The 11,877-nt window shown below is 42.4% G+C and overlaps 1 protein-coding gene across 1 annotated transcript; it reads right to left on the bottom strand.

The window, feature by feature from the left end:
- Positions 1–233: 233 nt before the first annotated feature.
- On the bottom strand, positions 234–11,746 carry ZNF438 (zinc finger protein 438). The gene is made up of 3 exons (XM_068238588.1): positions 11,541–11,746; positions 7,305–9,030; positions 234–2,084 (listed from the first exon to the last, which is right to left on the bottom strand). Exons 1-3 carry the CDS (start codon positions 11,617–11,619, stop codon positions 1,499–1,501), a joined length of 2,391 nt encoding a protein of 796 aa, XP_068094689.1. The 5' UTR covers positions 11,620–11,746; the 3' UTR covers positions 234–1,498.
- Between the last annotated feature and the right edge of the window lie 131 nt (positions 11,747–11,877).

Genomic DNA, 11,877 nt, shown 5'->3' with positions numbered 1-11,877 from the left:
ACATAAATTATCCATGCAAAGTATATTCACTCACTTCACCATTCTATTACATACCGGTAGATTTGGTAAGATTGTACAATCAAGATTGTATGATTAGAGGGCACCCAAACACTTCTCAGCACTGTAACATGGGCAAAGGACACTGCTGCAATTTATGGATTACTGAGGATATTGATGAGACAACAAAAACATTGTTAATCTACCCTGTAAAAATAATCCTATAATGCTTTAGTTGTGCAACCATATATGTCAATACAACTAAAATGAGTTAACGAAAAAAAAAAAATTATATATACACATATATATTTTCGTCCCCAGAAATGTTTCTCTTTACTACTGGTTAAACTATTGAAATGCGAAATCGGCGAGTTAAATTAACAAAAACATGTAATACAACATTGGAGTTAGAAAAAAAAAAAACAAAAAAAAATCCCCAAAACTGAAATTATTCTTTTTAGGTTCCTTCTCAAATCGGAAGGCAAAAAGAGTAGGGGCACGCGCACAGAAACGTTTCTTAAAGCCCAAGTACAGGAGGTATTTTTCATAATATGCATTTTGCAGGACATTTTTTTTTAAATAAATAAGGCATAAAAAGGCTGTGTTTTTACAAAACAAAAAATTGAAGATACCTACTGCATAAATGTGTAGATCTTTGTGTCCTCCCTTGCAACCTCCTACTGCCAGCTCACTTTCATCCAGCTTGAAGGAATGCATCCGTATTAGAGGCTGACAGACATACGAGGCCATTAGTCATCACCTGGAAGAGCCAATCACTCGCCACTACTGCATACAATGTGACTAAAGTAGGAATGGTTCAGACTGAATAGTAGTGAGCAGACCGCTTTAGGTCGCTAGGGAAGAGATTAAATAAGGATCTATAAAATACTGCAGAAGGTATCTTGCATTTCATTCTGTAAATACCATTTCTTTTTACAAAACCTTTAGGCATAGCTACATTTAAAAGAATGTTCTATTAAATGCACATAAAAAAACAAATAAACCAACAAACAAAGCAAAAAACACACGCCTCTACATAGGCATTAAAGACTACCTCCAGTATAAAAAGACAGAACCTGTCTTAATGTTGTGTTGTGTCTTAATGTTGCAGGATCGGGAACGGGGGTCTCTCAGGGTTAAATACTTACCTGATGTGAACAGTGATGCTCCCCCCCTCTCGTTGGGGTCTGCCAAAGCTCTTTGGAGACCTCTGCCCGTGTTGCCGTGGCACATTCCAAGCTTAGCAGCCACCAATTAGGCCATGGCTGCTGAGCTGGGGGCTGGCAGCGGCAACGCAGATAGAGGTGGTCAGAGCTCTGGCTGAAATTTGAAGGGGAAAAAAAAAAAGCCCCGGACGCAATTTTGAAAGGGGTGGAGCAATCACCTACTTGAATGAATTACGATAGATCAGGTAAGTATTTAACCCCGAGACCCCTCAGTCCAGTATCAAGCCTGGCACGACAGGCTCGGTCTTTTTTTACTTCAAAAACTATGAGAAAAATTATTTATCAATCTTTGATAGAGAACTAAAAATTGTCCAGAGTACTAAGGGCTCTTCACAATTGTGCTTCTCTTTCCAGTGTTCAAGGAGATCAGCCTGAACCTCGAAAACTTGTTTACACAACAAGCAGTTGAAGATTTTTCCACAGCAGAACTGAATTTCGGTGCCCTGCTCTGAAGGGGCGTTCTCCTTCTGCCACGGGGCCTCCCCCTCTACCACTGACAAAGTGGGTTCAGTTTCCTCAGATTCACTACAGACAGAGTCTGAAGGACACACGTGTTTCCTCAGTCTACTGGTGCCAACAATCTCCTCATGACACTTGGGACACTTCACCACGCTCCTCTTCTCGTTGAGTAGCTTCCAGTGGTGAGTAGCGTGCTTGACCAGCTCTTCTTGGGCACCATGTCGCTTCTCCAAGACGGCTTCTTGCAGCACTTCCTGAAACTCCTCTCCGTGCTCGCAAAGCAAATGGAGTTTCATGTCAGCAAATGTGGATGCTGTGAAGGGGCAACGCCCGCATCTGATCTGCAGCCGGATCTCTTCCATTTGTTCCTGAAGGGAATGGTCTTCACTCGCACTCTTGTCTCTGAAACAGTTTATTTTAAATTATTCATCTTTCAATTTATAAATGAACAAAACTCAGATTAAAGTGGACCTGAACTCAGAACTTCCCATCTGCTCTAAAAGATAAGCAACAGCATAATAGCCTTTAAAGAAAAAAACATTTTTGTTACAGCTGATACAAATCCTGCAATATATCTGCAGTGTCTCAACTTTCTGCTTTTATGGAAGCAGACAGAGGGTTAAAGAGGAACTTCAGCCTAAACAAGCATACTGTCATTAAGTTAAATTAGTTATGTTAATTAAAATAGGCAATATAATCTCTTACCCACCCTGTTTTAAAATAACAGGAAAATGTTTGATTTCATGAGGGCAGCCATCTTTTTGGTTGAAATTAGGTGACAGGGAGCATGAGACAGTTCCAACTGTCCTGTGTGTTGAACACCCCTCCCAGTTGCTAGGCAATGTGAACAACATAGGAAATCCCATCATGCTTTGCACAGCATCAGGGAAAAAAGCCCGGGCAGTTTTCTTTGATGGGTGGAGCTTAGCTAAAAATGCAGCTAAAAATTATGCTTTGGTAAGAAAAACAAAGTTCTGATGCTGTGAAACTGTTAAAGAAACACCAAGCTTTTTCAGTTCTGCTGAGTAGATTTTTAGTCCGGAGATTCACTTTAACATCCTGTGTTTACAAATTAGCTGTTCTGCTGAGGTAGCCAGCTGGTACAGCTAAGAGGTCAAATTACACTGGTAATTAGTCACAGATGAGGGGGAATGACACAGGCTAAACTCTATAAATACATAAAGGGTGCATTTCTCTAGGGTTTCCTTCTGTCCTGTGCAAGAGTTCAGGTCCACTTTAACAGGTAGATGAAGAAGAAAAGTAATAAGGGTGTGATGTGTATAATGTCTAATGAATTATAGATACACTATGCAGACATACACATAACGTGCCTATTTTACTGTTCACACTTGCTTTGCTATTGAAGCAAACTTTGATGAAACATGAAACCAGCATATTCTATCATCGGATTTAGACAGATCTGGCAAGGTGGGGGATACTGCTGATGCAAACATTTGTATATTAGCTAATGCTCCTGAAGTGAAGCATTGTGGGAGCAGGGGTGGAACTACAATTCATGGCTCCCCCCCTAATGCCGTGCCCCCCCCCTTCCCAAGTTCACACCTCTTCTCTTGCCTCCGCTTGGTGCCCTTCTCCGCATTTGGGGCAGGGCCCGTCTCACAAGACATAACAAGTATAGCCACAGAAGCACCTGATCTGAAGTATAGTCTCCTGTATCGGAGGAAGGGAAGGTTAGTAGTAGAGGCCCCCCCACAGCACTGGGCCTCCTGCAGTCACAGGGACTACAATCCTCTACTTACACCCCAGGTAATGGGAGTCGGTTCTTGCTAATTTAAGGCTGGCAACTGCAAATACCAAAAACCTGTATTTGATCTAGATTTTTCAGAAATGGGGTTTTGAGGATCCTCTACACATCCCCCAAGGGATACTTAAAGCGGATCTGAGATGAAAAACTAAACTAGAATAAGTAACTTGTCTATATATCTTATCTAAAGTTTAGATAGTTTACACAGCAAAGCTAGCTGCATACAGCTTTAATAGAAAATGATTATTTCTTCCTGCGATACAATGACAGCAGCCATGCTGTTTGTAAACATTACACAGAGGCAGGCTTATCTGTATCTTGATCACTAAGCCTGTGAAAAATACCTAATCCCCCCTCCTCCACTCTGCCTCTGAAATCAATGGCTAGTAACACCTCCTCCTCCTCCTGCCCAGACTGAGCTCCCATGAGCCCTTGCTACTGCCAAGGCTCTCTGAAAACCTGTGGGCGTGGGTTATTTAGTTTATAGGGAAACAAAAACAAAAAGTATTTGGCTTGAGGAATGCCCGATAAACAATAGGAAAGGAAGACAATTATGCAATGAGTAAAAGTTCACCTCGGATCCACTTTAATGCCTGGTACACACAATATTATATGGCAGATTTAATGCCAGATCGACTATTTCCAAGTTCCAACATGCTTTCCGCTGCGGAAGAGATCAGCACTGTATAAATATTACATAATCATTTCTGATCAATTTTCCATAGAGGTGAATGGTAAATTGATCGGAAATCAGATTGGACATGTTGGAAATAGATGACGTAGCCGTAAACCTGCCAGAACATCTCTGTGTACCCGGCATTAAAGTGAACCAGAGACGAAGCACCCTCATGTATTTTACCATATAGATCAGTGGGAACATTAGAGAAAACCTCTACCCTGCTCTCTGTTTCATCCTCACTGCTAAAAGTGTGTTATCAGCAGGGCTGTGGAGTCGGAGCAATTTTGGGTGCCTGGAGTCGGAGTCGGGAAAAAATGCACCGACTCCTAATGAATTTGTAACTGTAATTAAAATAGAAAATATGATAAAATGTTCTATTTCTCAGATAATAGTCATTATATATATATATATATATATATATATATATATATATATATATATATATATATATATATATATATATATATATATACACACACATATATACAGTAATAGCTGTGTTCAGTCCACAAAAATGAAATAAACCAATCAAAATGAGTTACGTGTGCTGCTTCAATAAAGCAGTCCCTGTATTTTTAAAGTCAGATATACATATCTGATTGTGACTGTACAGTATATATGATGTGTACACAGGAATCTCTTATATATACGAAATAACATCTATGCTGTAAGTATAAAGCCTGATGTGTAGCCATGTCACTAATAGAGATGGTCAATGAGATGGAAATAATTCTGCATTGATGCTGTTTTATGCAAATGTATGCACTCTCTTTGCTCATGAAATCAAATAATTTGATATGTTAAAATTTGGTTTGGGGACTATGAATTAAAGGGTACCTGAGGCGAATTAAAAGAAAAGCTTTATACATACCTGGGGCTTCCTCCAGCCCCCTTCAGGCCATTCAGTCCCTCGCTGTCCTCCTCCGCCACCTGGATCTTCTGCTATGAGTCCAGGTAATTCAGCCAGTCAGAGCAGTCTGGCTACGTGCCGCTTCCACAGCCAGGAGCGTTCTGCACCTGCACAATAGTGTTGCGCAGGTGTAGTATGCTCCTGGCGGCGGAGTGTGTGCATGCGCACTACACCAGACTGGCTCAAGTACCTGGACTCATAGCAGAAGATCCAGGTGGCGGAGGAGGACAGCGAGGGACTGATTAGCCTGAAGGGGGCTGGAGGAAGCCCCAGGTATGTATAAAACTTTAATTTCATCTGTCTCAGGTTTCCTTTGTTACACAGTAGTACTATACTCTACATATGCACTCCCCACAGAGCTGCAGGGAATCCACTGAGAATGTTGTGCACATTGAACACAGAGGTGTTGTCTATCACCCATAAACCTTGCTCAGATTGTGCATGAAGAATGTGTAATAGAGGAAGAATCTCCTCATTCTCCTGCAGAGTACCTGCACATCCTACTTACATGTACCTACACTTACATTGCCTAGGGCCTGATAGATGTTCTTTGTTCTGGTCTGTACCTTTTACAAGTACTCTTACCAAGGACTAGTTTTAGTCTGAAGGGAATAAATATAGTAGTCTACATATCCTTCTCACTTCAGTTGTCTTTCCTAAGCGTTGGCAGTTAAGAGACAAATTTCACGTTACATACTGTTAATCAACAAAATTGTAATATGCAAATTAGAGGAGTCTGAGTCGATGAAATCCTAAACTGAGGAGTCGGAGGACTTTTGGACCGACTCCACAGCCCTGGTTATCAGCTGTGATAAGAATCCCCGACTGAGCATTCAGTCTAGCTTTGCCGGGAATGATTATTGCTGAGTCATTATAGAGAGCCACAAGGGGGCAGGCTTGGGCTTGAAAAGACACCAGAGAAGACAGACTCAGCTATAATCATTCTGTAGCAAAGCCATACTGAATGCTCAGTCGGGGATTCTCAGAGGTGATAACAGTCAGATTAAACAAAGAACAATGAAACAAAGAGCAGATTAGGTATTTACTGTCATGTTCCCACTGATTTAGAAGGTAAAATACATGAGGGTGCTTCGTCTTTGGTTCTCTTTAAGGACAACTGATGGAGGCTGCCATATTTATTTGCTTTTAAACAAAACTAGTTGCCTGGCAGATCTTCTGATCTATTTGACTGCAGTAAATTCTGAACAACACCAGAAACAAGCATGCAGCTAATCTTGTTAGATTTGACAATGTCAGGAACACCTGGTCTGCTGCATATGCTTGTTCAGGGTCTATGGCTAAAAATACTGGTGAAACTCGAAATACTAGAATATTGAGCAAAATTCCATTTATTTCAGTCATTCAACTTAAAGTTGAAACTAATATATGAGATAGACAAGACAAATAACATTTATATCGCGCTTTTCTCCTGGTGGACTCAAAGCGCGGAATCCTTTGCAGGTGCTTGGGATGAATTAGCTGATTAGAGTCTGACACTTTGAGCCTAGAATATTGAACATTTTCACAGAAGTCTAATGGTCTGAGATTTTGGATTTTGGAGTTCTCATAAGCTATAAGCCATAATCCTCAAAATTATAACAAATAAAGGCTTGAAATATCTCACTTCGCATGTAATGAGTGTATTTCATATTTTAAGTTTCACCTACTCTTAATTTGAATTACTGAAATAAATTAATTTTTGTACGATATGCATATTTGTTTCGTTTCACCTGTATTAGAAGCAGAGGATCAGCAGGGCTGCCAGGCAACTTGTATTGCTTAAAAAGAAATAAATATGGCAGCCTCCATATCCTAACTTCAGTTGTCCTTTAAACCTCTAGTTTTACAAGCCTAAGATAGAGATATAGATAAATACAGGTAGTCCCTGGTTAACGAACGAGATAGGGCCTATAGGTTCATTCTTAACCTGAATCAGTTCTTAAGTTGGAACATTGTGTCATCTCTGTCCCCTGTACCTACAGTGTCCCCCTCTGTGTCACCTCTGTCCCCATTTACAAGTTTAAAAGCTATTTTTTTCTTTGAATTTTTTAAAATTGATTTTCTCAAAAACTACATCAATTTAAAAAAATTTTTTTTATTATTTTAACTTCTTCCCACAGAATCTATGCCATTTGTATCGGCGGGTCGTTCGCAAGTCAGGGACTACATGTATATCTTTTTTTCTTCCCCAGGGGAGGCCCTTCTTCAGCTATATTTTAGAATTTGTTTCGAATTAAACTTTCTTTTCTGATTTTAATAAAAACTCACCTATGTAATGCATTTGCTTCTTCCGTATGGGTCAGAGTTTTCTTTTCGGCTTGTCTATTTGCTGACTCTGTGCTGATGATAACACGATGGACTTCTTTCAGGTGACCAAAGTAGACCCGGATGTGTCCGAACACCTTGGCGCAGAACTCGCAGCACATGAGCTTCTTGAGGCGGCTGTCGCTGTGGTGGAGCTTCATATGCGTGCTCAGGCTGCCCGAGTGCACGTAGGCCTTGCGGCAGAGGCGGCAGTGGTAGGGTCTCTTGTTGCTGTGACTGTTCAGGTGGTCTTGCAGATGATGCTTGAACTGGAAGCTGTGATCACAGATGTGACATTTATACAGAGGTTTTACAGACAATGAAGGAAGTTTATAACTGCCCTGACTGACTGAATAAATGTCACTTTGCCTCCATCTATGTGTTCTAAGGCTGATCACATGATTTCTGAGTGTCACATCTCCACCATAACCCTGCAGTACAGAGGAGGAGCCACTGGGGGATGCTACCCCGTGACTGTCTACAAACGGCTTTGGCATAATGTTTCTGTACTTCTTCCCGACTGACCCTTTTCTATCTCTTGTCTTCACCATCTGAGTTTTGGCTCTTTCCTTGCACACAATTAGCTTTTTCCCAATCAGTCTCATTTTAGTTTGGTATTTGAGTATCTCACTCGAGGGTTTTCTTTTCCTCGCTCTCATCCTGCCCGATACGCCATTCTGTTTGTATAAACTTCCAGCAGGTTTCGGGGCAGGTGGACACGGACCCGCTGGGGTGGTGCAAGTTTGTGAAATCCCGCTGGCTGGTGCGGTAGTTGGGCCATCACTTGAGGAGGTCGGTGGTCCACACTGGCTGACATTCAACTGTGGTAGCTTCGATGGACTTGCTACCTGTTTACTATTAGAAATAATATTTTTTTTCATTTTTGAGTAAGGCAAGATGGGCAGTTTTCCCTTTGGGGCATTGGTAAGTAGATGAACGGGGCTGCCGAAAACCACAGGAGATAGCACGGTCGCATGTTTGGCTGATTCAATCACTTTAGTAGCTTCACGTTTCACCAATGATCCACTGTCTCTGGAACCCACGGCCCGTTCAATGTCAAGACTAAGCTTTATAGGACTTGTTGCTGATAAAATAGAAGGTGAACCTGTATCCTTGAATGGCAAAGATGAATTATTTACATTAACAACTTGTGTTCTACAACTCTGAAATAGGCTTTTTTCGAGGGAAGTGTCTTCTGCCACAGAAGTAAATTTTACCGCAGCAATGTCTTCTTTAGGATTAGCTTTTACAACGATCTCCTTGTTGACTTGAATTACACTAGGGTGGTCTACTTTTGGTTGGTTCTGCACCCTTGGCTTTTTGCTTGGCAAGTTCCTCTCTTGGCTCGGCTTGTACCTAGGAATAGGTAATTTGAGATTTTCCTGCAGGGGTATGCCAGCTGTTTGGATAACTGGTCTGCCCACAGGTGCAGTGACTTGTGGTACAGCTACCAAGGAGAAGGTGCCATCCTGACCAGCTACTTTCATCAAGGCATAGTTCTGAGTTTGCATAACGAAAGGCTTGGTGTTAGGGGCAGCTATGTCAGCCGCGGAAGGAGGGAATGAAGGTAAGCAGGAAGGAACAATCTTGGGTGCCCCTTTCGGTGCAATAGTTCTAAAATGGATTTTGTTTTGTGCCATCTTCCTGCACGAAACTACCCCAGCAGACCCAGGAGAAAACTTTGAGTCATCTGCAAATAAAAAGTACAAATGACAATAGATCATTTTAAGTGGAACTCCATTTTACACAAAATCTTCATATGCTGTAACTATTGTAATATTACACAGATATTCCTTGGACTGCTCTTAAAGGACAACTAAAGAAAGAGGGATACGGAGGCTGCCATATTTATTTCCTTTTAAGCAATACCCGTTGCCTGGCTATCCTGCTGATCCTCTGCCTCGAATACTTTTAGCTATAGACTCTGAACAAGCATGCAGCAGATCAGGCGTTTGGCACTACTGTCAGATCTGACAAGATTAGCTGCATGCTTGTTTCTGGAGTTATTTAGACAATAATAATACAGCCAAAAATGTAATTCTTTAAAAGGAAATACATATCGCAGCCTCCATAGTCTTCTCACTACAGTTGTCCTTTAAGCTGCACATGTATTGTGCACATGTAATTTCTGTGTTAGCAGAATATCCTGCTCACTCCAAATACACCACCACCTCTCAGTCAAACAAATCACAGCAAATGATCATATGACTCATCTATACTTTGTTTCAACAATTAACACTGCTTATCACACGTGAGTCCGTTAGATCTACACAGATGTAAGATATGTGCCACTTTAAATGATAATTTATCTTGCTGACGATCTAGAACAGGGGTGCCCACACTTTTTTGGCTCGCAAGCTTCTTTAAAATTCGCAGAGGCCAGAAGGTCTACCGACGTGTCAAATGCACCCGAAATGTAGTTAGGTATAGGTCCCTTCAGCATAGGTTAGCCGGGTATATGTGCCTTCAGGATAGGTTAGCCGGGTATATGTGCCTTCACTATAGGTTACCTGGGTATATGTGCTTTTAGTATAGGTTGCTGGGTATAGGGCCGGACACACATTTTAACTTGCTTCCCTCGGTGGCGTCCTGGTCTTTACTCCCTCAGCCACAGCTGCCTGGAGGGCAAATATGCAATTTGGCAGCTGAGGGAGGGAGCCTCCCTCAGCCGCCGAATTGCATATTTCCCCTCTAGGCAGCCGCGGCTGAGTGGAGTCGGAAGTTTTGCTTCTCTCCTTCCCTGATTGGCCGCGCCTCTCTCCTCCCCCGATTGGCCACGGCTCTCTCCTCCCGATAGGCTGCGCGATCAGCAGCAGAAACTGCGTTCTACAGCGGCTGGCTGCAAAATTCAGTGGGACACAGCCACGAGGCCGCAATCTATTGATCAGGCGGTCGCGATCTGCAATCGACCTATTGGGCAGCCCTGATCTAGAATCACTACAGGTGTACAAGTTTACCATTTAGCAATCTGTTGTGCTGGATGACAAAACAAAAACCCACCACCAACCACTATTATTTGGTACTTCCAGGAAGATAGGACACTGTACATCAAACAGTTTTAAAAAGTCATACTTTATTACATTCACACCTTCCCCTGGATAAATAAGGGCAGATGGAGGAGGGGAAAGGAATGGCAGACCCTACACCTATTAGAAACCAGGACAAATTGCAGGGAAGCTGCTTGGATCCCTTTAATCACCAATTACTTTGGGCAAAAAAATTCTCACCCCCCCGTACCTGTGTTATATTCCCAGTTTGTTTATGTTATTAACTTCTGAATACCTCTTTGGGCGCTAGTCTACTTTAGGGGACCCAGTAGGAAACTTCATAGGGAAATTTCACTAACTTTTAGGTTTCAGATAGGCTGTAGTAAACTATGCCCACACTATTCGGCGAATCACAAAGCTTTGTGCTGTGATTGGAGAACTGTTCCCTATGAGGTTTTCTGCTGGAACCCTTAAAGTAGACTAGAGCCCAACTTTGCAAGTATTTAGGCCTCTTTCACAGCGTGACATTAAAGTCGCACCTTAGAAAAAGTTTGACCGTGTACTAACACACAGCAATACTAAGTCTGTGCAACAATCACAGTGCACACGTTGCGTTTGTGTGTAACGTGTAGCATTATTAGAAAGTGCTGCATGCTGTGCGTTATACACGTTATTAACTGCGTTGGACTGTTTGCACATGCTCAGTAATGACCTGGAAGCATACTTTTCATTGCCTGTATGCGACGATAACAGGGCATAGAGTTGCGTTGTGACATTTTTGGGAAGTTACATTGTTAGTTTGCGTTGCGACTTTAACGTCGCATCAAAATGCAACGTCCCACTGTGAAAGAGGCCTGAATTAATGGGGAAAAGGAGGTGATCATAAAGACCCAGAGAGGCTCAGGACAATCTCAAACATATGCTGCAGCAAACTTTTGACTTCTAGACTTCTACAGGCCCTGACTTGTGGGGCCCCTGGGCAATTGCTTAGCACAAACCTATGGAAGCACCGGTCCTGTTAATATGCATTTGTATTCTTTAAAAACAAAAATTCCCAAATCTGCTCTATTTACATAATGCAGAAGGTGGTTGTGAAGGACAGGTGGAGTGGAATCTGTGGAACAGTCCACACACTTTACTGACAAATCTTCTTTAGTTTCATTGCATTCCTGACTTCCACAATACACAGACAAGCTACAGACACTGTAAATACCTGGAGAGGAGGTTTTCCCTATACAGATCTCCTGCACATGATGCATAGTTTGGATTCTCTCTGCAGAGGGACCGTGCATAACACACAGCTCCTGCAGCCAGGCAATGGAGCTGCTGAGGACTGGCCAGCCTGCACGTGCCGCGGGTGATCAGGGCAGAGACATGAGCCTGGCAGGTAGAGAATCCCCCCCTGCAGCAGCAATCAGCTGTACCCTTCCCGTCTATTCCTCTTCCGCATCACGTCACTCACCTCACGCTACTTCCCAGGCAAACGTTCCACTGTGCACGCCCACTCCCCAGCTGCCAGCGACAGAGGAGGGCGGGGAAGGGGAACTCAT

This window comes from Hyperolius riggenbachi, chromosome 5 (assembly GCF_040937935.1).
Source record: "Hyperolius riggenbachi isolate aHypRig1 chromosome 5, aHypRig1.pri, whole genome shotgun sequence".
Taxonomy (NCBI): Eukaryota; Metazoa; Chordata; class Amphibia; order Anura; family Hyperoliidae; genus Hyperolius; species Hyperolius riggenbachi.
The sequence above is the reverse complement of the archived record's forward strand: the minus strand, read 5'-3'. Positions and strand labels throughout refer to the sequence as shown.

What these genes read in the sequence shown, in the direction of transcription:
- ZNF438 (XM_068238588.1), bottom strand. Translation starts at nt 11,619, where the DNA reads ATGCACGGTCCCTCTGCAGAGAGAATCCAAACTATGCATCATGTGCAG. An exon ending in AGGGAAAACCTCCTCTCCAG is followed by an intron (nt 9,031 to 11,540) that starts GTATTTACAGTG and finishes TTTTATTTGCAG; the next exon opens with ATGACTCAAAGTTTTCTCCT. An exon ending in GAAGCAAATGCATTACATAG is followed by an intron (nt 2,085 to 7,304) that starts GTGAGTTTTTAT and finishes AAACTGTTTCAG; the next exon opens with AGACAAGAGTGCGAGTGAAG.